Raw genomic sequence first — 27,235 nt, 5'->3', positions numbered from 1 at the left:
TCTCCTTAATTGTCCATGCGGTCTTGCCTATGTTGGCAAGACTGATAGAACATTAAGGGAATGTATGGCACTCCACCGATCGGCAATACGGGCAGCCATTTCTACGGGTGATAGCGACCAACCGGTGGCTCGACATTTCGCTCAGGCAGGACACAATGTGGCTACCATGAAGTATATTATTATTGACCATATCCCAAAACTGATATGGAGTGGGGATAGGTCACTTAAACTCCTACAATGTGAAACACAGTGGATCTATCGGTTAGGGACCATGGCCCCAAAGGGCCTTAATGAAAATTTAGGATTACACTGTTTTGCATAGCATCTGATTAGTTATATGGATGGTGATAATGGGGAATGTTTTAATGGCATTATATTACTGTAATATGTAGGTTCATGTCTGAGTCTGTTATGATGCAATATGTCATGGCTTGTTTTGTGTAGAGGATTCATGTTGGATCCCTCTTTATAGTGTTCTAATATATTCTAAACCTTGAGCTCTGTGTAATGATCCATGATTTTTTGTTTATATTTAGCGGTTTCCATGACTTCCAATACGGGGCGATGACGCCATATGTGGGCGCCTGACCTCCGACACTTCCGGAGTCCTGCAGCCGCGATGCACGTGGTGTGGTGGCGGTGTTATAAAGTGAGTGATTTTGTTTATATGTACTATACCCTGAAGATGGAGCATTAAAGTACGCTCCGAAACGTTGGAGTTTTATACTTACCTGCTGCTGTGTGCTGATTACTGATCCGAGTGCCACCGCTACTGTTGTATGTATTTTGGGGTCCTTTTGGGGATCACTTATCGGGGGGCACCGGAGCCATTGTTGAACTGTTATTGGAGTGCCGTCCTTTTTGGAGTGCTATATATATATATATATATATATATACATATATATATATATATATATATATATATAAACGCATCCCTCTTGATGCATTTCATATGAAACTGTTTCTTCTTTAATTACTCACCACATCTTGTCTTTTATTGGCACAGCTTCATAAATCTTTTGGTATTGGCATAGCATGTGGTCTGTAGACTTCACAGAATACTTGAATAAAGTTTCCCATACCTGCAAAGTTTAATTTAAAAAAAAAAGGAAAAAAATGATGAAAATAAAATGTCTATGTTTGAAGATTTTGCAAGATTAAACAAGTCTCAGTTTCGGATCTTAGGAAACCTCTGGTGCCCAACTAAGTAACTAATTTATTTATTAACATTTATTTATATCTGGGGTACTGGCAACAGAGCAGGAACGATTTTGTAATAGGCCCTGAAATGAGGAACCAGGCTGTAGTAAATGCAGTCTTAGCTGGAACACAGACACTTGGTGTAACAGGCACATCAGGATAAATACGGAAGAGAGCAAACATAACTGAAACCTGAAACTAGGAAATTCATATCAGAAGAAGTGAGTTGTTTTGGGTCAAGGGCTGCTTTATATAGGATGCTCTCAATGTCCATTGACTAGCTGGATCATCTGAGCACTGTCTCTGAAATCTGGTTGGGATTGATCAGTCACCTGATTAAATCTAATATGGCCGCATCCACAGCAGTAATCGCATACTGGAGATGTGATACTTAGGGATACTGTGGAATGAAGTGTGGATAACTCCAAGATGGCACCGCTGAACACGATAAGTGTTGCTAAGACCCTGATGTGTGACAGATACTTATAAGAAATTACTCATAACACATCAGTATTCTTAATATGATTTAATGGGCTATGCATTCCACTTAAATTATATCTAATCTTAAATCAACTTTTGAGGTGCTGTCTTACCTCTCTCATTAGTTCTGTAAAGTCTTCTGACAGATCACCATATTCAATATCAGTGGAAGGATGGAAACCGTGAACAGCAAGGCAGCCATTGGCCTTGAGCACTCTGGCTGCTTCCTGGACAAATTTATCGACCTCGAACCAATGAGCAGCGAGACCGGCATTCACCAGGTCCACAGAAGAATCTTTCAGTGGTAACTTCTCAGCGTGGGCCACCCTGGAGAGGAGAGACCATGTGTGATGTCATGCAACCCAGCTTTGTTATAGATTGTGATATCTGGATGGTTAAATGCCTGTATGATACTCACATGTAGGACACATTCTCCGCTAAAGTGTGTCGTCTGGCCAAATTTATTTGAGATTCACTGGTGTCTATTCCCAGAACCTTCTTGAAGTGAGGAGCTAGTGGCAAAGTGTAACGCCCAGTCCCACAGCCAACATCCACCGCCATTTTAGGAGGCTGCCCTTGGTGCTAAGAAGAGAGACAGGATACATTTAGTGAATAGTTGCTGATCTCAGTATGTGGTAGCTTTCAAACTTTGACACTGCAAATTACAGGTGCACACAGTTGACATTGCACCCATAGGGCTGGTGCAAGCTTCGGTGGAGAACGGGCTGAGTATGAAATCCTGGCTGTCAGGATACCACTGGTCAGAATACCGACAGTGGCATCCCGACACCCATAGGAAGTAATGGTAAGTATTTTTCTAACCCCTACCCTAACCCCTACCCTAAACCACCCTCCCCGGTGCCTAACCCTAACCTTCCCCCTCTAGTGCCTAAACCTAACCGCCCCCTCCCCACACCCTAAACCTAACACCCCCTCCCCTGGCCTAAACATAACCTCTCTCCCTAGTGCCTAAACCTAACCTCCCCCTCCCCGCACCCTAAACCTAACACCCCCTCCCCTTTGCCTAAACCTAACCTCTCTCACTAGTGACTAAAGATAACCTCCCCCTCCCAGCACCCTAATCGTAACACTCCCTCCCCGGTGCCTAACCCTAACCCTCCCCCTAATGCCTAACCCTAACCCCACTACCTAACACCCCGATACTTACCTTCGGTATTCAGACCGTCGGCATCCTGCACGCCGGGATGCTGACTACATCCCGTGGAGAACAGCCTGTAAATATTCTGAATGCTATTAATACTGTATTTCATTCATACTAAGAGTAGTTTTGAACATATTTCATTAATAAGTCTACTTGAAGATTTACCAGTACTATGAATAAAGGTACCAGTGACACACCTACACTGCGGAAGGTCCCACAAGTCATTATAAAATGTATCATATACTGTATAATATAAACATGCATGAACATAGAGAGGAATCATTGCATAATGTACATTGGCAGCCTATACTTACTTTATCTTTCACATAACATAAAATCATATCCACGACTTTGCTGGAGACTGGGATCATGTACTTCTGATACACTGATGAGAATTCCTTCTTGGTGAATAGCTGAACAGCCATGATTGTTGGATTAGCTTGATAATGTTAGGTGTGAATCTGTGCAAATAATGAAAAGAACCAGTGTAATGAAATATATATATATATACTGTATATATATATATATATATATATATATACATATATAATATGTATATAGAGAGAGAGAGAGAGAGATAAGGGGTCTATGTACTAAAAGCCTTGGTGAGTGATAAAGTGAAAGGAGATAAAGTATCAACCAATCAGCTACTAACTATCAAGTTACAGGCTGTTTGAAAAATGACAGTTAGGAGCTGATTGGTTGGTACTTTATCTCCATCCATTGGATCTCTCTCCAAGGCTTAGTACATAGAAACCATAGAGAGAGAGAGAGCAATAAAGAGATGCACGCAATTCACACGCAATGCCGATATTCTAGTAGTGGAGCAATTATTTGCTACTGCGCACACATGAAAAGTGCAGAAAACCCCTACGGCGCAGGTGTTACACAGAGTGGTCGCACAAAGATGCTGTTAAGTATAAACGGTATCAGATATGGGGCAGCAGTGATGGGCGTTCCTGGATGTTGACTGGGAGGCGGCCCGAAATGAATTCACAAAAGATCTCATGGGCATGTTATGGGTGTCACGGGCACGTCAGTGCGACTGTGTTCTAAGACACAGAGCCACAGCCACAGAAGCCATGTTCAGACAGATAAACTGCACATGCCACAGGACCAGTGGGAGAGTGGATGGTGCGCCGATGGTGGCATGTTCGAGAATCACTGGTGGTGTTACAGTGTGGAAAGACGCTGAAAGTGGGCAACTCAGTGCTGGTTCATTCAGATGCTGTCCTGTCTCTCCTCCCGGAACCACTGCACTCACCGCTGCATGAAAGGAGTCTTCATGACGACGATGGGTGTCAGGGCTCGACTGGTCCCTTTCACCTTTCTCCTGCTCTTCTGGTTTTCTGAGAATCTTGGCAGCCTGTCCTCATGCTGCGCATGCACAAAGTGAAGACAGGCTGTGAAGTCTAAAGGAAGACGGGAGCATCCGAAATACTAACTCCGCAGAAACAGCAGGTTTTTTTCAGAAGTGATAGTTTAGGGCAGGAGGCATGAAGAATGCTCCCAAACTTTGAGCGTGCAGCGAGTTCAATATATATATTGATCACTAGTGATAATTATGTTGTGATGAATATGCCCCTCTGACCTCATGACTTCCTCTGCTGCATCAGTCTCCCGCTACCACTACCTGTGGCCTGAATGAAACGTAGCATTACTAGGCCATCCAGCTTCACTCACATTCCAGCACATACAGATACTGTAGCCCAAGAGCTCCAGACTGAAATCACCAACCTCCTAGTGCCGTGACATTTGCAGATCCTCAGCATACTGCCCCCAGCATTTCCTGACCTCCTTTCAAATCCACTCAATCCTCTAATGCCAGCTCTATTTACTTGTCCACCCTATAGCATTCTTTTTGGTGGAATTGGTATGATTCAAATCCCGGCAGCGGCAGCCCGACCGAAGAGGAAATCACGATCGTCCCCAGGTAAGTAAAAACTAACCTAATTTTACCCCCTAACCTCCCCCTTGTGCCTAACCCTAATCCCCCATCTAAGTGCCTAAACCTAACCCCCCCTTCCCCGCCGCCTAAAGCTAAGTCCCCCGAGGGGGGTGCCTAACCCTAACCCCTAACCCTCCCTCCCCCTAGCCTAACCATAACCTCCCGGGGGTGTGCCTAGCCCTAAGTCCCCCCCAAGAGCCCTAAACCTAACCCTCCTCCACCGCCCCCCCCACCCCACCCCCGCGGCTGTCCACTCCCGGTGCCCGGCATCCCTTCGATCGGGATGCTGGGCGCCGGTCTCCCGGCATTGGTAAAATGACAGGCGTCTAGATTCACATGCTTGTCATTTAACCCTCGCCAAGATTAAGTAGTCTAGAAGCCGGCGGTCGGCATTCCATCCGCCGGCTTCATAAACGTATACCCTTTTTAGCCCATCTCCCTCTCCCTGCTACACTCCAACTATCCACATTGGTAAAATAAGGATGGGAAATCACCCTCAGTGCTGACTTGACTTCAGGCCTAAATCACTTTATATTTTTTTTAAATAATAATAATAATAATTATTATTATTATTATTATTATCATCAGTTATTTATATAGCAAAGCATATTCTGTTATGCTTTACAATTGAGAACAAACAAATATAAAACAAGACTGGGTAATAACAGACAGACATAGAAGTAGGAGGGTCCTGTTTGCAAGCTTACAATTTGTAGGGAATTTGGCATTAATACACAAGAATTGCATAGGTTCATGGTGGACTGTATGACCCAGTCACACAGGAATGTTGGCCAAGGGTCAGAACAGGGTTGTTTTAACAGCTTTGTAGGCCCTGGGCAAAGCAACGCACTGACGCCCCAACCCACCCATTCATGGGAATAAAAACATAAATGGTCAATAAATCTAAACCTTTAGATTTATTGGTACTTTCAACAAAATCAATATTTAACTCTTCTCCAGCTCGCAGTGCAGCTCCTGCTCTGCAATGTAGTTGTGATTAAAGTATGGGGGGACCCCTTAGAGGTGGTCTCAGGGGGACGTTTCCCCCCTTAATACGACTCTGTGGCCGCAGGCTGGGGGGTAGGTTTAGAATGCTTCCTGGCCACTCTAAGGACCTCATTCAGAGCCGGACGCTATTTGCGGTCGTTCGTTCCGAAAAAAGCGGTGGCGATTCAAATGAACCGTTCGCTCTTTGCGGTCTGTTCACGCCTCTATGTCTGAATGAGCGAACAAAACTTGCGGTCGTTTTTTGGATAACTACGCCCCCTGGCCGCTTGCATCCTACATCATGTCCGCTATTTATTAGATTAATCGAGTACATCGACCAGCGTATGAACTGCTCGCTATTCTTGTGGTTGGTTTTTCCTACCGCAATCTTGCGAGCAGTTCTGCCTATAAAATAACCCAGTGACGTGGTCAATAACGCTGCTGTATTAATTATGCACACCCATAAAACGCCCGCTTTGACCTTTAAGCATGCCTGCGTTCGGATCTCCACTCCCCGTTTTCAAGCACCTTCCCCTGTTACCACCCACATACGCCTCCTCCTGTCACTCAAAATAGCAGGCATTCACTATTTAGCGAACAAACGATTTTCGGCCGCACTGACTGGTTCGCGCATGCGTATTACGATCCGTACGCATGCGCAGTTGGGCAAACATCGCTCGGAACGAACAAGCGGCCGCTTACGAGCGGCTCTGAATCAGGCCCTAAATGTGTGTAATTCACAATCAGCGGCCGGGGAGCATCTTTCTCTGCCTGCCTTTCAGTAACTGTGAATGGGAGCAGGTGATGCATGAGAATGAAAGATGTAGAACTTGTGCAGAGGGGAGAGGTCGGGTGGGGAGATATTTTGAGAAATGCGAAGTGATGTATGTTGGTGTAGTTTGGTTAATAGCCTTATGTGTAATGCTGGGCATACACGGCCAGATAAAAGGTCTGTCAGACCGACAGACATTTTATCTGGCAGCCTGCCAGCCGCGGATGTCGCCGGCATACACTGTGAGATTTCTCTCACAGTGTGTCAGCCCGACATCCGCGCTCCGCCCCCGGGGGAGGAGACATTTCCGTAGGAAGGAACACAGGAAATGTCTGTCTGTCGGCCGCGGCTGGGCATACACTGCCCGATGCGGCTGACAGTTTACCGGTAAATATCGCATCGGACGGGCATGCTGGACAATCCGACATGCCCGACCAAGCAATATTTAACCCTCGGTCGCCCCCCCCCCCACACGCTACAATTATCGGGGCGATCCGCCTAATATCGGCGGATCTCCCCGATAATTGTAGCGTGTATGGCCAGCAGTAATAATTATTATTACTAGTGCATAAATATTATTATTGTATACGCATATTACGTTTGATTATCAATTCAATGTCAATACAGTGGTAGACATAGGTAAAATAAATGAAGATAACATATATAGCAGCGTGGGGTGCTTTTAAATGTATGTTCATGTATGATGCCTGGAGCTTTTAAAAAAATTTGATGCAATACAGTATATTGAAGACATACGTGACAATCTTCAGGAATGTGAGATGACTCATTGTTACCTGCTCTCTCTAATACCACAATTTGTACAACCACTATTATACATTCAGTGCTACATACATATTTCTGAAAATAAAACTGTGTTTCTGTTATCAACATAGGTAGTTATGAGTCAGGGAAAAATAAGGAGCAATTTATGCCCAGAATAAACCATGTTGCAATGCAAGGGGTGCAAATGCATTTACTTTTTTGCATGCAGGGAAAACACTGGGTGCTTTTGCTTGTAGCCAGTAAATATCGGGCAGCTTTGTTTTAACATTTGAACCTTAAACTAGAATTAAGATAGGACACGCCCCTCCCGACTATAAATCTCTCTGCACATTTTAAATCTGCCCCCACCTGCAGTGCAACATGGTTTTACTGATTGCTCCTTTTTTTCTGAAGGCCCATACTGTTATTAAAGACACATACTGTAGCCAGCTTTTGGTACATAAGGAGATGAGGATTCCCGCACTAGAACAATTAATATCTAATTTGTTAACATAGGGCATGATTCAGAAATCATTGGCAATGCAGCTGCGCTACGCAATTGCGGGGATATCCTTCTAAGGAAGCCGCTGAAAGAAGGCGGAGAAACGCGTAAAGGATTGTGTTATCTTCAAACCAGCTGGTATATACCATTTCTATATCTCCAGGAAGAACTGTGAGCACAGGACTGATGAAATAGCAGAGGACTTGATTCTGCTTGCATAAGAAACACTTTGAGATGTATATCGGCTCCTGAATGTCTATGGACAGCAATTAAAGTTCCATTGCCTGTTATAAATACACGTTTATTGGAATCCTAAAGAGAAAATGGGTATGAACAGCGCTAAGGTACTTACTTTCTATCTATTGTTAGGAGTTGACACCTCCGTTTGAACTAGCTGCTTTTTTGATAGCGCCTACTGATATCCTATTTCCTTTTCCAAATTTATTAGAATCCTGCTGACACTAGTGTCAAAAACTAACAATGTTTCTGCAATATTATAATAAGAGCTTGGTATACACACATGTTTATTGGAATCTTGCTAACACTACTGGCTTAAACTAACTAAGGGGTCTATTTACTAAGCTTTGTTAGGAGATAAAGTGAACGGTGATAAGGTACCAGCCAACCAGCTCCTAACTGCCATTTTTCAAACACAGCCTGTTACGTGGCAGTTGTGAGCTGATTGGCTGGTACCTTATCACCTTTCACTTTATCGCCTAACAAAGTTTAATAAATAGAGCCCTAAGTCTTTGCGATACTAATATATCTATTATCACTGCTGCTTTGCTTCTTTCAAATAACTGCTTGCCTGCCTCACCACTAACCTAAGCTAAGCTATATGCCACTGCTGTAGCTTTGAATTGACTTAATCCCCAAAGTGAAGAAGGTATAAATGGTACATGGGAGTTAAGACTCCAAAGTACTCACATACCCACTGATCAAAATAGTAGAATACAGATCTGGATTGAATTTGTTATACAATTTTTAGATTATTTTTTTTTGTTATAATTAGGTGGATATACCGGCCGGTTTTACTTTATTTTATATTTAATGAATGAATCTGCAATATTTTGATTTATATTGATTTTATTTAGTTTTTTTATATATTGTAATAAATTATTTCTGTCTATTAGCGCTGTCTATAATTTTGCATATCGTTTACTGCTCCACGAAGCGATGGATTGTGCGAGCGGAGAGATACCTATTTTCAGGCTGCAAGGTCTGTGCATTTTATGATGGAGATTTTAAACACTACAACATCGATACATCGGTTTCACCAACGATATTTGCCATAGCCTAAGGTCTACTTTAGCTTCTCTCTTCAAATCCATGTAAACATGGCCTCTGAGCCGCCTGTGACACGCCCATAACACGCCCATGAAGCAGCCCCTTTTTGCAATCACTTTAGGTCATCTCCCAGTCTCCACCCTGAAACGCCCAGAGATCCTAAGACCCCTTCTCAAGTGTTAGTAGTACCATATGCAGTTTTGAAAAGCATCAGACAATTGCGCAGTAGGGGGTCCCTGGACTTTTCGCGCATGTGCAGTAGCAAAATATTGCACAACTGCGTAAATATCGGAATTGCGTCAATCTCGTAAGCAGGCCATTAGTCCCTTATCGTATTTGAGAATTTCTGTTATAATTAGGGGTAAATTTACTAAAGTGAGAGTTTTTAGAAGTGAGTTTTAGAAGTGATGTTGCCCATAGCAACCAATCAGATTCTAGCTATTATCTTCTAGAAGGTGCTAGTTAAATGTTAAGTAGAATCTGATTGGTTGCTATGGGCAACATCTCTTCTAAAACTCACTTTTAAAAACTCTTACTTTACTATTTATACCCTTTAGTATTTTGGGATTATCAAAAGGATGTGCTACCACTTTAGTATAGTGCAAAAGCTCAATGAACTGTACATTACAATAACATACATGGGATTAACACTGTAATTAAGGAGGAACCGTATGATTCTTTATAGGTATGCAGCACGGTAGTAGTGTGAACATAGCGAATGCAAATGTGTGTTGTGCTTAGAGCTTTTCTTATGTTAAACTTTTTGTACATATAAACTAAAAGTATTAAAGTGACAAACAGTAACTTATTATACAAGATTTTTATTCTTTATCTTCCTAGAATGCTTACAGACTGCATTACTCTCTGACTGAGTAATGCTAACATGAATCTGTGTTCAGCAACTTACTATGGGGGAAATTCAATCAATTCGTCCTCGCAGATGTGTCCACTTAGGGGTATTATTTACTAAAGTGAGAGTTTTTAGAAGTGGCGATGTTGCCCATAGCAACCAATCAGATTCTACCTATTATCTTCTAGAAGATGCTGGTTAAAAGTTATTGTAGAATCTGATTAGTTGCTATGGGCAACATCTCCACTTCTAAAAACTCTCATCTTAGTAAATATACCCCTTATGCTCAATTTGCACAAAATAAACCCATTTGGTGCACCACAGATTATACATTTTAGCAGCACCAAGGATCCGTTCAGGGACTTTTTTCACAAAATTTCCATTTATTCGCATGACTAATGCAACAAAAGTACAATGCACAGGTACCCTGAACACTAGAGTTGGCATTGCGTGTATATTCTGTGTGTTACTCGGTCACTAATCTGATTAAAAAGGGAAAATAATGAGTTCCGATATGAGAGACCGCAACATGCCTCGTGCCTCATGTCGTTATGCTTAACCTGCGACTTTATAACAATTCCTTTGTGACAAAAGTACTAATCTAGTGTGTCTGGTACTTCGTATATGGCTAAATGTGAATTTGACGCTAAATCAGTGAAAAAGTACAAAAGTATGGGAATTGCTACCTGTGGCGGAGCATCTAAATTGCGCCAAGCATCTTGCGCCATATAGGGCAGAAACGCTAGATGAACGAGGCCACATCTGTATGCTGCCCAAACCTTCCTGAAACATTTCACGGAAATGTTTTGTGAACTTTCCTTTATCCCTTAAAAATGACTGTACGCAGATTTAAGCAATGGTCCTAGAACAGTAGTTCTCAAACTCGGTCCTCAAGACCCCCACACAGTTCACGGTTTGCAGGTCACCCAGCAGGTACACAGGTGTAATCATTACTCAATGACACATTTAAAAAGATCCACAGGCGGAGCTAATTAATTCACTTGATTCAGTGTGGAGACATGGAAAACATGCACTGTTTGGGGGTCCTGAGGACCGAGTTTGAGAACCTGTGTACTAGAAGAATAAACAGCATAATGAAAAATCGTATTACCTCATTCACTCACAGCTGAAAGATCTAGCCAAACATATAATGAATATGGGCAAAAGCAAATCAGCAGCTTCATCCTATAACAAAACACATGGGTCTGATATGACTTACCTTCACAGCAGTAGCATCAGCAAGGACTCTGTAATGAGCACTAGATGCTTTCTCAGTCTTATAGAACTCTCTCTATATATATAGTGCTCCCACACACAGAACCAGTCGGGGCACTTACTGTAACTTAAGAGCAGTGACCCTTAACTGAATATTGAGCATCACTGCAAAACACCGTACGACAGAGACAGTTATTTATCCCTCAGGGCATGATCCAGAGGTGGTCACTAGGGGATGCTCCACTGCGATTTCTTTTGGAATCACAGCCTTGTTCTGCAATGTGGATGGAATGTGAATAACTTGGGACAAAGGGCCTGATTCAGAGCCGGACGCTATTTGCGCTCGCTCGTTCATTAAAAAGGGGTGGCTATTCAAATGAACCGTTCACACTTTGCGGTCTGTTCACGCCTCTATGTCTGAACGAGCGAGCAAAACTTGCGGTCGTAATTTTGAAAAAGACGCCCCCTGGCCGCTCGCACCATACGTCATGTCCGCTATTTAATAGATTAATCGAGAACATCGACCAGCGTATGAACTGCTCGCTATTCTTGTGGTTGGTTTTACCTACCACAATCTTGCGAGCAGTTCTGACTATAAATCAACCAAGTGACGTGGTCAATGAAGCTCCTGTATTAATTATGCACACCCATAAAACGCCCGTTTTGACCTTTAAGCATGCCTGCGTTCTGATTTCCACTCCCCGTTTTCAAGCACCTTCCTCTGTTACCACCCACATACGCCTTCTCCTGTCACTCAAAATAGCAGGCATTCGCTATTTAGCGAACAAACAATTTTCGGCCTCACTGAGCGGCCTACGCGCATGCGTATTAAAATCTGTACGCATGCGCAGTTGTGCGAACATCGGTCGGAACGAACGAGCGGCCGCTTACGAGCGGCTCTGAATCAGGCCCTTTATTCAGTCTGCGCCCACTCTGTGGAATGTCCTCCCACGTACAACAAGACTTTTTTCTAGCCTCTAAACCTTCAATCATACCCTGAAATCTCAGCTCTTCTAGCAGCTTAACAAATTCCAGAACTACGTAACATCCATAAACTAATCTACCCAATGACCTCCCCTCTGCGTAGTTCACACATAACTTTACATATTTTCTCTTTCTACACACACACAAGCCACTGACCCCACGCCAACACATTCAGACAACTGACCATTACACCAACAGGGACTGTAATGACATTGTATTCAAATATATATACTTTAATATTGAGTTGGTCCCCCTTTTGCAGCTAGAACAGCTTCCACTCTTTTTGGAAGGCTTTCCACAAGATTTTGGATGGTTTCTGTGGGAATTTGTGCCCATTCGTTCTGTAGAGCATTTATGAGCTCAGGCACTGATGTTGGACGAGAAGGCCTGGCTCGCAATCTCTATTCCAGTTAATCCCAAAGGTGCTAGATGGGGCTCTGTGCGGACCAGTCAAGTTCTTCCACACCAAACTCATTAAACCATGTCTTTATAGTCCTTGCATTGTGCACTGGGGCACAGTGATGTTGGAATAGAAAAGCGTCTTCCCCAAACTGTTCACACAAAATTGGAAGCATACTATTGTCCAAAATATCTTGGTATGCTGAAGCATTAAGATTGCCCTTCACTGGAGATAAGGGGCCTAGCCCAAACCCTGAAAGACAGCCCCATACCATTATCCCTCCTCTACCAAACTTCACAGTTGGCACAATGCAGTCAGGCAGATAACATTTTCCGTTAGATTCTATAGTTGTGGATGTTGCAAAGGATGTAAAAGCATCAAAAATACCTTTGGTCTAAAAATATCCGAAGTGAATATAAATTAGGGGTGTGCACCGGCCACTTTTCGTGTTTTGTGTTTTGGTTTTGGATCTGGATCTTTCTTCGTGTTTTGGATCTGGATTGGTTTTGCCAAAACCACCCTTCCGTGTTTTGGGTTCTGGGTTTTGTGTTTTGGATCTGTATTTTTTTGAAAAAAAGCATAAAAACAGCTAAAATCACAGAATTTGTAGGTTTTTCTGCTCCTATGCTATTATTAACCTCAATAACCTTAATTTCCACTCATTTCCAGTCTATTCTGAACACCTCACACCTCACAATAGTGTTTTTATGTCCAAAAGGTTGCACCGAGGTAGCTGGATGACTATGCTAAGCGACACGAGTGGGCGGCACAAACACGTGACCCATCTAGGAGTGACACTGCAGTGGCAGGCAGGATGGCAGTTAGAAAAACTAGGCCCCAAACTGTACATAATGCAAAGAAAAAAAGAGGTGCAAGATGGAATTGTCCTTGGGCCCTCCCACCCACCCTTATGTTGTATAAACAGGACATGCACACTTTAACAAATCAATCATTTCAGCGCCAGGGTCTGCCACACAACTGTGGCTGAAATGATTGGTTCGTTTGGGCCCCCACAAAACAAGCTGGCAATTAATGTGTCCCTGCACAAACTGGCTCTACGGAGGCAAGATGTCATCCTCATCCTCCTCATCCACCAATTCCTCACCCTCTTCAGTGTGTACATCCTCATCCTCACAAAGTATTAACTCGTCCCCACTTGAATCCACCACCACAGGTCCCTCTGTACCTTCTGGAGGCTGGTCTCCCTGGAAGAGCTGATAATTCATTTTGATGAACATCATCTTCTCCACATTCTGTGGAAGCAACCTCCTACGCCTTTCGCTGACAAGGTTCCCGGCTGCACTAAACACTCTTTCAGAGTACACACTGGAGGGGGGGCAACTCAGGTAAAATAGAGCCAGTTTGTACAGGGGCCTCCAAATTGCCTCTTTTTCCTGCCAGTACAGGTATGGACTGTCTGACATGCCTACTTGGATGCTGTCACCGATGTAATCCTCCACCATTCTGTCAATGGTGACAGTATCATATGCAGTGACAGTAGACATGTCAGAAATTGTTGCCAGGTCCTTCAGTCCGGACCAGATGTCCAAACTTGGTCCTGCCTGCCCTGCATCACCGCCAGCGGGTTGCTTAGGATACCTAAGTTTTTTCCTGGCAGCCCCAGTTGCGGGAGAAAATGAAGAAGGAGCCGTTGACGTGTCACGTTCCGCTTCAGCTGACAGTGTGTTCACCAGCAGGTCTTTGCACCTCTGCAGGCTTGTGTCGGCCGGAAAGAGAGACACCACATAGGCTTTAAACCTAGGATCGAGCACGGTGGCCAAAATGTAGTGGTCTGATTTCAACAGATTGACCACCCTGGAATCCTGGCAAAGCGAATGAAGGGCTTCATCCACAAGTCCCACATGCCGAGCGGAATCGCTCCGTCTTAGCTCCTCCTTCACTTTCTCCAGCTGCTTCTGCAAAAGCCTGATGAGGGGAATGACCTGACTCAAGCTGGCAGTGTCTGAACTGACTTCACGTGTGGCAAGTTCGAAGGGCTGAAGAACCTTGCACAACACGGAAATCATTCTCCACTGCGCTTGAGTCAGGTGCATACCCCCTCCTTTGCCTATGTCATAGGTGGATGTATAGGCTTGTATGGCCTTTTGCTGCTCCTCCATCCTCTGAAGCATATAGAGGGTTGAGTTCCACCGCGTCACAACCTCTTGCTTCAGGTGATGGCGGGGCAGGTTCAAGAGTGTTTGCTGGCGCTCCAGTCTTCGGCACGCAGTCGCTGAATGGCGAAAGTGGCCAGAAATTTTTCGGGCCACCCAAAGCGTCTCCTGCACGCCCCTGTCGCTTTTCAGAAAATTCTGCACCACCAAGTTTATTGTGTGAGCAAAACATGGGACGTGCTGGAATTTGCCCAGATGTAATGCCCGCACAATATTGGTGGCGTTGTCAGATATCACAAATCCCCAGGAGAGTCTAAGTGGGGTAAGCCACTGGGCGATGATTTCCCTCAGTTTCTCTAAGAGGTTGTCGGCGGTGTGCCTCTTACTGAAACCGGTGATACACAGCGTAGCCTGCCTTGTAACGAGCTGGCGTTTCTGAGATGCTGCTACTGGTGACGCTGCTGCTGTTGCTGCGTAAGGTGATACATCTACCCAGTGGGCTGTCACAGTCATATAGTCCTTAGTCTGCCCTGTTCCACTTGTCCACATGTCCGTGGTTAAGTGGACATTGTGTACAACGGCATTTTTCAGGACACTGAGGACACTTTTTCTGACGTTTCTGTACAGTCTCGGTATCGCCTGCCTAGTGAAGTGGAATCTAGACGGGATTTGGAACCGGGGACACACTACCTCCATCAATTGTCTAAATCCCACTGCACTAATGGCGGATACCGGACGCACGTCTAACACCAACATAGCAGTCAAGGCCTCAGTTATACGTTTTGCTTCAGGATGACTGCTGTCGTACTTCATCCTCCTCGCTAAGGACTGTTGGAGGGTCAATTGTTTAGTAAAAGTAGTGGTGTTCCTACTTCCTCTCTGGGATGATGAACGACTCCCAGCAGCAGCAGCAACAGCAGCAGCGGCAGCAGTAGGCGTAGCAATGCAGGATCCTCCGGAGGAATCCCGGATAGGAGAGTCAGTCATGCCAGTGATATGGCCTGCAGGACTACTTCCGATCCTGACTAAGGAGGAAATTGACGAGGAGGGAGTTGACGGTGTGGTTTGCAGGCGCTTGGATACAACAGGACAACGGGATTTAGGTGTCCCTGGACTGCTTACGGTCTGAGCCAAAGTTTCTGAACTTGACAGTAACTTTTTATGAACGCGCTGCAGGTGCCGTATAAGGGAGGATGTTCCTAGGTGGTTGACGTCCCTACCCCTACTTATTTCACCTTTACATATGGTACATATGGCAAGACAGTTGTTGTCCGGATTTGGATAGAAATATTGCCAGACCAAAGAGGTGGAATGTTTGGTCTTCTGCCCAGGCATGACCGTGATGGGCTTTTTCATCCCACGGACAACAACTGTCTCCCCCGGAGCCTGATTTAAACAAACCACATCACCATCAGAATCCTCCTCGCCACCTTCCTCCTCAGCGCCAGCTACACCAGTATCCTCATCCTGTTGTACTTCAACAGTGACATCTTCAATTTGCATATCAGCAAGTGGACTGTGGGTGCTCCTTTCAGCACTTGCAGGGGGCGTGCAAATGGTGGAAAGAGCCACCTCTTCCCGTCCAGTGCTGGGAAGGTCAGGCATCGCAACCACCACCACACTTGGACTCTCTTTGGGGATTTGTGATATCTTCTTAGAAAGCACAGTTCTTCGCTGTGCTTTTGCCAGCTTAACTCTTTTGATTTTTTTAGTGGGAGGAGGGCTTCCATCGTCATGTGAAGCTGAACCACTAGTCATGAACATACTAGGGATCGACCTTAGCCGTTCCTTGCCACTCCGTGTCGTAAATGGCATATTGGCAAGTTTACGTTTCTCTTCAGCTGATTTAAATGTCTTTTTCAAGGTCATTTTCCTGAACTTTGCCATTTGGGATTGTATGTGCCCTCTACTATGACATTGGGCATCGGCCTTGGCAGACGACGTTGATGGCATGTTATCGTCTATGTCATGACTAGTGGCAGCAGCTTCAGCACTAGGAGGAAGTGGTTCTTGATCTTTCTCTATTTTATTTTTATCGGAGAAAGTTTGGTCCTCCATTTATGTTATATCGATTTGATATATACGTGCGGCTAAACACAGAAAATAAATTTTTTTTTGGTTCGGACTGGAGTGTACTTTGTGGGTTACAGCACCCTTTAACGGTCAAGCCAGCCGGCCCTTTACTTATGACACAGGCGCACTCTTGGCACTACTTTGTTGATGCACGTGCGGCTACTGCGCACACAATTCACAAACACAGAAAATAATTTTTTTTTGGTTTGGCTTTGGACTGGAGTGTACTTTCGGGGGTTACAGCACCCTTTAACGGTCAAGCCAGCCGGCCCTTTACTTATGACACAGGCGCACGCTTGGCACTACTTTGTTGATGCACGTGCGGCTACTGCGCACACAATTCACAAACACAGAAAATAATTTTTTTTTTGGTTTGGACTGGAGTGTACTTTCGGGGGTTACAGCACCCTTAACGGTCAAGCCAGCCGGCCCTTTACTTATGACACAGGCGCACTCTTGGCACTACTTTGTTGATGCACGTGCGGCTACTGCGCACACAATTCACAAACACAGAAAATAATTTTTTTTTGGTTAGGACTGGAGTGTACTTTCGGGGGTTACAGCACCCTTTAACGGTCAAGCCAGCCGGCCCTTTACTTATGACACAGGCGCACGCTTGGCACTACTTTGTTGATGCACGTGCGGCTACTGCGCACACAATTCACAAACACAGAAAATAATTTTTTTTTGGTTAGGACTGGAGTGTACTTTCGGGGGTTACAGCACCCTTTAACGGTCAAGCCAGCCGGCCCTTTACTTATGACACAGGCGCACGCTTGGCACTACTTTGTTGATGCACGTGCGGCTACTGCGCACACAATTCACAAACACAGAAAATAATTTTTTTTTGGTTTGGACTGGAGTGTACTTTCGGGGGTTACAGCACCCTTAACGGTCAAGCCAGCCGGCCCTTTACTTATGACACAGGCGCACGCTTGGCACTACTTTGTTGATGCACGTGCGGCTACTGCGCACACAATTCACAAACACAGAAAATAATTTTTTTTTTGGTTTGGACTGGAGTGTACTTTGGGGGTTACAGCACCCTTTAACGGTCAAGCCAGCCGGCCCTTTACTTATGACACAGGCGCACGCTTGGCACTACTTTGTTGATGCACGTGCGACTACTGCGCACACAATTCACAAACACAGAAAATAATATTTTTTTTGGTTTGGACTGGAGTGTACTTTCGGGGGTTACAGCACCCTTAACGGTCAAGCCAGCCGGCCCTTTACTTATGACACAGGCGCACGCTTGGCACTACTTTGTTGATGCACGTGCGGCTACTGCGCACACAATTCACAAACACAGAAAATAATTTTTTTTTTGGTTTGGACTGGAGTGTACTTTCGGGGGTTACAGCACCCTTAACGGTCAAGCCAGCCGGCCCTTTACTTATGACACAGGCGCACGCTTGGCACTACTTTGTTGATGCACGTGCGGCTACTGCGCACACAATTCACAAACACAGAAAATAATTTTTTTTTTGGTTTGGACTGGAGTGTACTTTCGGGGGTTACAGCACCCTTAACGGTCAAGCCAGCCGGCCCTTTACTTATGACACAGGCGCACGCTTGGCACTACTTTGTTGATGCACGTGCGGCTACTGCGCACACAATTCACAAACACAGAAAATAATTTTTTTTTTGGTTTGGACTGGAGTGTACTTTCGGGGGTTACAGCACCCTTAACGGTCAAGCCAGCCGGCCCTTTACTTATGACACAGGCGCACGCTTGGCACTACTTTGTTGATGCACGTGCGGCTACTGCGCACACAATTCACAAACACAGAAAATAATTTTTTTTTTGGTTTGGACTGGAGTGTACTTTCGGGGGTTACAGCACCCTTAACGGTCAAGCCAGCCGGCCCTTTACTTATGACACAGGCGCACGCTTGGCACTACTTTGTTGATGCACGTGCGGCTACTGCGCACACAATTCACAAACACAGAAAATAATTTTTTTTTGGTTTGGACTGGAGTGTACTTTCGGGGGTTACAGCACCCTTAACGGTCAAGCCAGCCGGCCCTTTACTTATGACACAGGCGCACGCTTGGCACTACTTTGTTGATGCACGTGCGGCTACTGCGCACACAATTCACAAACACAGAAAATATATTATTTTTTTAGCACTTGGGGGGAGCACCCCTGATGGACAGAGCACCCCCTGGACAACACTACAGCACTCCTTTAGGACTGGGACACTGCACAGGACTTTGGAGTGGACACAGCCCCTATGGAGAACTGACTGCACAACACAGTCCAGCCAGCCCCTATGGACTTTGAAGTAGTGGACACAGCCCCTATTAACAACAGCAGCACAGCACAACACAGCCAGCCCCTATGGACTTTGAAGTAGTGGACAACAGCAGCACTACACTACACTACACTACACAGCCCTAACTCCCACCCTCCCTCTTCACTGTCCACAGCCGAGTGAGAAAATGGCGCCGACGTGTGTACCTTATATAGGATCCAAAACCCGCGAGACTCGGAAGGCGGGAAGATGACGTTTTGCCTCGATTTCAGATCCGAGTCAGGCGGGAAAAGTCGAGCCTGACTCGGATCGGACTCGGATCGGGGGGGCTCGGGGGGGTTCGGATTTCAGAAATCCGAACCCGCTCACCCCTAATATAAATAAAAAGAAATGCATTATAAAAGATTTTATAACGTGTCACACATCTAACATTATTTATGCTGCAGAATGTTGCAGCGGAATGTTCTATATTGGGAGGACCAGTAGACCTTTAATGGTCCGAATTATGGAACATCTGTGCAACATAAAGAAGGGCTTAGAAACTCATGCTCTGGCACAGCACTTTAAAGAAAAACATCTTTGTGATCTTAAATTTATTAAAATATATTATGGGTTGAGAAAAGTTATAGGGGATAGTAGGACAAAAGATACATCTGTTAAATTAGCTAAAACAGAGATGAAAATTATTTTTGACTATGAAACTCTACAATCCAATGGATTAAACAAAGATTTCGAAATTAAATAGTTTTTATAATGTTGTAGTGATTTTTAACAATTTTTAATTATTTACATATATCTTTTAATGTCTTTTATTAATTTTATATATTTGTGGAAAACTTGTATACTCGAGTGATATTGACTTATGTGTATTTGAGTCTTCAGAAAAAATCCACACAAAAATGGCTCCCTGGATTATAAAATGGAATAAGGACTTCATAATAATGGCTGCCGTTAGATGTATTGGAAGTTTATTACGTGCGAGGGGCTTCCTAAGTGCATCTAAATTTTCCCCTGGCAATCAAACTCTATTCTATGGAGGACCGGAGATGACGACACAGTGAGTGTGGTCACGTCCGGCTGAAAACAAATGGAGGTCCCTTTTGAGTGTTTCCGGATTTTGGAAAAGGAAGAAGGGTATCAGAGCATAGCGGGGAAGGATTTCCTAGACAAATATCATGAAGAATGGGTATCCTGTTTACTCAAAAGTTTTGGATGGCAATACGAGCGTCACTTTCTAAAAGGAGTGGAAATGAACATGGGGTATTCTGTATAAAGGACTTTAAGATCAGGTTAGATGTTAGCTGGTATTTGTCTGGTATTAGGTGGTACTATGTTATTAATGGTCTGGGGTATATATATATTGTATAGGAGGCATTTCACCATACCTTGAAGGTGTCGAAATGTGTTGGTGGAGAGGTGCCTTTGGTGAAAAAGAGGTGTGGGGAGGGACTCAATCTACTTGGCTGGAGCAAAGGAGTGTTCCGGGGATGCCTGGTTATCTGTGATTCATGCCTTTATGTCTACCGTTTGATAGTAGACTGATACATCTGGTAGAGTCCATCTTCACCCTTATTTTACAGTTTTATGTTACCTGTTCAACTTGAATAAAATCAGTATTACACTATTGGAAGTTTCTTTCACCATTTTTGTATATCTTGGGGAAGTTCCCTTTCTTCCAGTGTTGGATGAAGACCGCGTGGAGTTTGATCTAAAGTGGGTCTATCCCTCTCCTGGCTTATGCGCTGTTTGTCTACTTAACAGTAGACACAACTTGGGGTAGGAGTCTAAAACCTACATGTGGAAATTGTTGGGATCTTTTTAAAACAATATTGCACTATTATTCTATTGTATTTTTGTTCCTATGTATCAGAGAAACAACTGATGAAGATTGAATATACTGTGGTTTAATACAAGCTATTTTTCCCCTGATACACAAAAGGGAAGTTACAATATTTAGTGCTCCGTTTTCCTATTTGTGATTCCTTTTTGTTCTTTCTGAATTTCAAAGTGTGGGTGATATTTTGTTCATATACTGGTGTTTGGAGTCTGGCTGGATCCATACGGGAGACCAGCAGTCGGGTTTCCGGCGGTCAGAAGACTGACAGCGGCATCCCAATGCTCAGAATCCCAACAGGGGCTCGATAAGTATCTCAACCATCCCCCCTTCACACCCTAACCCTCCCTTCCTGCATCCTACCCTAAGCCTCCCTCCCACAGCCTAACCCTAACCCTTCCCATTAGTGCCTAAACCTAATCCCCCCCCTCCTTGGTGCCTAAACATCACCCGCCCTGGTGGTGCCTAAACCTACTCCCCCCCTGCCCGCAGTCTAAACTTAACATCATGTTGCGCCTAGAAAACTGCCCCCTCCAGCCCCTGGAAGTAGGAAGGGTAGGATCAACCACAATGAGGATAGTGGGTGCGACAGAGAGTCTAGCCAAGAGTACTGGCTGTGGCCATACATCTATGCAGGCCCCATGGGTGAAGCAGTATCAGCAGGGAAACAACCGTGGCTCATGGCAACCCACAAGTCTGCGTAGACTGCTGTGTGTCTCCCTACTATAGCATCAGCTTCCCTGGCTGGTTCAGCCTAGTGCTGGTTATTGGAAAATAGGGGGAACCCCACACTGTTTTTTTCCCCTAGTTTGCAATACTAGACTAGGCTCAGAGACCCATGGTTGGTTAATGATTTTAAAAAGACACAAAGGGCCTGATTTAGAGATGGACAGATTTACACAGCCGCACACAAGCCACTGTGCAAATCTGTCCATCTCACATTCAAATGCAGGAGGAGGTGTAAGACACCTCCTTGCTGCATTTGCGATAACAGCACAGCGACCGACGTCGCAGGCTGGGATCATCATCACGAGCATCACGACCAGGTTGCTCTTTTGGTCCGGCTGCTGGAGCTGAAGCCTCCTGCAGCCTGGCTGGTGCCTGGTCACACATGAGGTCAGGAATCTGTGTCCGCCAAAGCAGACCCTGGCCTCATCCCACCCGGAAAACTGAGGTGACATGCCTCTGTTTCCAGGAATGGTGCCCATATACAGTCCCGCTCCGCCCCCCAAACACCTCAGCAAGCCAATCATGCTCGTGCAAGCGAGATCACAGGACCCATTCTGCACATGCGCATTGATTTGCAATGTGCAGTCGTTGGAAGTATGGTGCAGGCGCCATTTTCCTGAAGACATGCACATGCGCTGAGAGGAGTGGGCCCACGTGGAGTCTGCATATGGGCCCTCCCTTCTCTTAAACCACCACTGAGTATTGGCTGACATCTCTGGCAGACCCCATGTTTGAAGCAATACCAGCAGGAAAACAACTGTGTCTTAGGGTGACCTAAAAACCAGCATAGGCTGCTGTGTGCCTCCCTGCTGTAACATCAGTTGTCAAGGCTGGTTCAGGCCACCCCACGACATTCCAGCCCCTCCCCTCCCCTCCTATTTTCCAGCACCAGCCCAGGCTAAGAGACCTGGGGCTATTTAATGATTCTAAGAAAACACAAAGACAGAATCCTGCTACAGATAGCTACGCACAAACATAACTATAAAAGGTTACTACAGTACTAGAAAAAAATGCACATTTCTTAGAAAACTATTAGTTTTATTAAATAGAGCTTTTACCAGGAAACTATTAAAATCATTTGTAGAAAAAAGTTTGAAAACACTGTAGCAAATGTAAATATTCAACTGGATCAGTATTTCTACGACAGGGCTAATAAATGTATATATCTGAGTGGTTATTACTACAGTATTTACAGCAGAGGTTCCACAAAAAAAAAAGTCTTCAAGTCAACCTAACAGTCCAGGTTTTAAGGATATCCATACATGAGCACAGGTGACTTAGGGCCGGATTCATTACGGATCGCTACTGCGATCGTAGCTGCGATTACGCACGCAGATTATGATTACGCACACAGACCCAATGCAAAAATATGCTAATGTTTGCAATCGCTATGCCGTCGCAGCCCAACATACAGTACGGAACGCCCACTTCCCCTTACTCACATCCGTAATACTTTACAAGTCTGTGAAACCATCGGTAACATCCAGTACCATCGCAGCCTCACGCACAATTACAACACGTCTGACCTTGCTCACATCGCGATGGATCTGAGTGGACACTGGATCGCATGAGTAGTACGCAACAATCGGCAACCTGCTTGCGTAATCGCAATAGCGATCCTTGCTGAACCTTGGTTTACAGGATGTTTTTGCTGTTTGCATTTTGTGTCGTGTTTAATGTAAAGAGGAAACCAGCAAACTGTGATATATTCTAAATTCTGTTACTCTACTTCAATCTACAGTAAGTCTACAGCAAAGCCTGCTCCCTTTACAGCTGTACAGTGACATGTGATTAGATTTTAGGAATAAATGTAGATTTGTACAAGATAAAGATATTTTAGTATTTTTATAAATTTTTTCAAATGTACTATGGGCCTGATTCATTACGGATCGCAACTGCGAATGTCATAGCGATTACACACTCAGTTTAACTGCGAACCTACCTCTAGGTGCAAATCTTTGCAATGTAGTCCCCAATAGCGAGCAATCAGCTTTGTGGTAAAATGTACAGTAGACTAACAAAAGCACAAGCCGCATTACTGGCTCCTGGCATCAGAGGTATCGCCCTCTGGGCCTGATTCAGCAAGGAACGCACATTAGCAGACACACGCACCCGGCCGCTGCCAGAATATGCTAATCAATGCATACGCACGGAGACCGCAGCACAAGGTGCAGACGCCCAGCCCCACATTAAGCCGCCCATCTCCCTTTACTCAAAGCCTGATCAGTACACAAGATAGCATAAACATTGGTAACATCAAGAACCATCGTATCCATTAGCATAATAGTGGTTGACCTGACCTGGCACAGGATTTTCCTGCGAACAGCTTACGCTATGGCTGCGTATGCCGCCGCACAGGCCTTAATTATGGATGCCCCTTTAACGGTGTCCCAACGCACAAGCTCGCCTGTGTTCGCCTGACCACCCCCTGCACCACCCACAAACGCCAGTTTCTGTCAATCACTTTTGGAAGGGTCTGGGTACACACTGCGTGTAGTCTGCGTACCCTAACCCGATTGCACTGGATAGTTCACGCACACGCAGTGCGATGCATACACATGCGCACTACGAAAACATCGGCCAAGTGCATGTAAGCTCTTACGAGCAGGGCCTCTACCCTCTTGTGCTTCTCCTTACTTTACTTTCACCTACTTCTTATCCCCCACCATGGCACCTAACACTTGGTTGCTTACGCTCTGTTGCATATCTAGGTGTTATGGTCACTTATGTATCAATGTATATTATCCATGTCCTTATCCTATTTTTTACTGTAAGTCCGTTGTCAAATTATTTGTTTATGTACTTTGTAAGGTATACGGAATACTTGTGGCGCCATATAAATAAACGATAATAATAATAATAATAATAATAATAATGAGTTTTCTCCTTTGCGTTCCTTGCTGAATCAGGCCCTCTGTCTCAAGTACAGTTACTAGGTCATTTATAAAACATATATTGTTATTATTTTTCTAAGATGATCAGTAGCAAATTATTTCATGTACTTAACTATCAAAAAGTGAGGTGATGTGATGTCACCACCTCAAACTCAATCTATTGCCAGGGTTTAAATCTTTAAGCTATTAAGATTTATTATTTGATGTCATCCAGATCCATCCAGTGGAAGACCCAGAACGGGCTGCATGGGTCAAAGTGCTGCCCGGCACACTCTGCCTCAAGGTCTGACCATGACCCCAACCACTCTATTAGGCATCCCAGACCAATTACCACTCCTCTGTGAAATTTTCATCCAAATCCATCCAATGGAAGGCTCAGAAAAGGCTCCCCGGGTTAAAGTCCTGCCCAGCATACACCCAGGAGGTCCGACCAGGGCCCTCACCCACTTAAAACCTGACCAGGATCCAACTGGACCACCTCGTTTTGGTTTCATCCTAATCGGTGCAGGGATGTCCGAATGTATAAAACAAACAAACAGACTTATATATAAGATTCTGCTGCTCCGCTCTGTCAGTCCTTACATTGGTTGTCTGTATTTTACTGAATTCAATATTAAAATAATTCTGCTTCCATATAAGTCATCAACCAAACGACATCAACATATATATCTACGCTTATCTCTAAATACAGAGATCAGTGTCTCTCATTTACACTCAATACCTGCTCCCATTGACAGCTACAGGACTTTGGGCCTGATTCAGAGCCGAACGCTCTGACCAGAGTGCTCGCTCTGAATCAGTGCCCTCCTACCTGAAAATGGAGCGGCCTCCTGGCCGCTCGCATAGGTGTGGGTGACCACCCACAGCATATGCGAGCGACCATCGGGCTTGCGACGAGACCCTGCGGTAGGGTCTCGCTGCCGCAAGCCCAGGAGTGATTTTGGCTCTATCAGAGCCAAAATCACTCCCACTGACATCATTACTGATGTCAGTGGGGCCGGCTTCAGACGGTAGGCGTTCCCATGGGAATACCTCCGTCTGGCAGCACGCCCCCGGCACGACCCACCAAAGGGGGCGTGCTGTCACTCACCATTGACAGCACGCCCCCTTTGGTGCGAGACCCCGACCGACGTATTCCGCGTCGGTCGCCGGGTCTCGCGCATGCGCACGATGGAGCTCCCTCCGTCGTGCGCATGCGCATTCGCACAACATCGAACCGCTTGCGAGCGTCCTTTGCTTTGAATGACCCCCTTTATTCGTGCTGCGCCCACTCTGATGAATGTCCTACCACATACAACAAGACTTTTTTTCTAGCCTCTAATCCTTCAATCATACCCTGAAATCTCAGCTCTTCTATCAGCTTAACAAATTCCAGAACTACATAACATCCATAAACTAATCTACCCAATGACCTCCTCTCTGCATAGTTCACACATAACTTTACATATTTTCTCTTTCTACACACACACAAGCCACTGACCCCAGGCCAAAACACATACTATTTGGACAAAAGTATTCGGACGCTTGATCATTACACCAACAGGGACTGTAATGAGATTGTATTCAAATACTTATAATTTAATATTGAGTTGGTCCCCCTTTTGCAGCTAGAACAGCTTCCACTCTTCTTGGAAGGCTTTCCACAAGATTTTATATGGTTTCTGTGGGAATTTGTGCCCATTCGTTCTGTAGAGCATTTATGAGCTCAGGCACTGATGTTGGAGGAGAAGGCCTGGCTCGCAATCTCCATTCCAGTTAATCCCAAAGGTGTTCAATGGTGTTGAGGTCAGGACTCTGTGCGGACCGGTCAAGTTCTTCCACAGCGAACTCATCAAACCATGTCTTTATAGTCCTTGCTTTGTGCACCGGGGCACAGTGATGTTGGAATAGAAAAGCATCTTCCTCAAAATGTTGACTCAAAGTTGGAAGCATAGCATTGTCCAAAATGTCTTGGTATGCTGAAGCATTAAGATTGCCCTTCACTGGAGATAAGGGGCCTAGCCCAAACCCTGAAAGACAGCCCCATACAATTATCCCTCCTCCACCAAACTTCACAGTTGGCACAATGCAGTCAGGCAGATAACATTTTCCATTGGATTCTATAGTTGTGGATGTTGCAAAGGATGTAAAAGCATCAAAAATACCTTTGGTCTAAAAATATCCGAAGTGAATATAAATAAAAAGAAATGCATGATAAAAGATTTTATAACATTTCACACATTTAACATAATTTATGCTGTAGAATGTTGCGCGGAATGTTCTATATTGGAAGACCAGTAGACCTTTAAAGGTCCGAATTATGGAACATTTGTGCAACATAAAGAAGGGTTTAGAAACTCATGCGCTGGCACAGCACTTTAAAGAAAAACATCTTTGTGATCTTAAATATATTAAAAAATATTATGGGTTGAGGAAATATAGGGGATAGTTGAACAAAAATACATCCGTTAAATTAGCTAAAACAGAGATGAAAATTATTTTTGACTATGAAACTCTGCAACCCAATGGATTAAACAAAGATTTAGAAATTAAATAGTTTTTATAATGTTTTAGTGATTTTTTACTCTTTTTAATTATTTACATATATCTTTTAATGTCTTTTATTAATTTTATATATTTGTGTAAACTTGTATACTCGAGTGATATCGACTTATGTGTATTTGAGTTTTCATGAAAAATCCACCCAAAACTGGCTCCTTGGATTACATAATGGAATAAGGACTTCATAAAAATGGCTGCCGCTAGATGTATTGGAAGTTTATTACATCCGAGGGGCTTCCTAAG

The 27,235-nt window shown here is 44.5% G+C and overlaps 1 protein-coding gene across 1 annotated transcript in view; it reads right to left on the bottom strand.

The window, feature by feature from the left end:
• The window catches only part of LOC148501832 (putative methyltransferase DDB_G0268948), a 29,205-nt gene extending 17,996 nt beyond the window's left edge, over nt 1–11,209 (bottom strand). The window contains exons 1-5 of the mRNA XM_088449903.1: nt 11,170–11,209; nt 3,157–3,303; nt 2,099–2,262; nt 1,794–2,007; nt 982–1,082 (exon numbers count right to left, since the gene is read on the bottom strand). Coding sequence (XP_088306029.1) covers nt 982–1,082; nt 1,794–2,007; nt 2,099–2,262; nt 3,157–3,267 — 590 coding nt within the window. The 5' untranslated portion in view covers nt 3,268–3,303; nt 11,170–11,209. The remainder of the gene's footprint in view (nt 1–981; nt 1,083–1,793; nt 2,008–2,098; nt 2,263–3,156; nt 3,304–11,169) is intronic.
• Between the last annotated feature and the right edge of the window lie 16,026 nt (nt 11,210–27,235).

This window comes from Taudactylus pleione, unplaced genomic scaffold, assembly GCF_031769625.1.
Source record: "Taudactylus pleione unplaced genomic scaffold, aTauple2 ptg000500l, whole genome shotgun sequence".
In the NCBI taxonomy this organism is placed as follows: Eukaryota; Metazoa; Chordata; class Amphibia; order Anura; family Myobatrachidae; genus Taudactylus; species Taudactylus pleione.
Note: the sequence above shows the minus strand (reverse complement) of the source record. Positions and strands in the feature narration are given on the sequence as shown.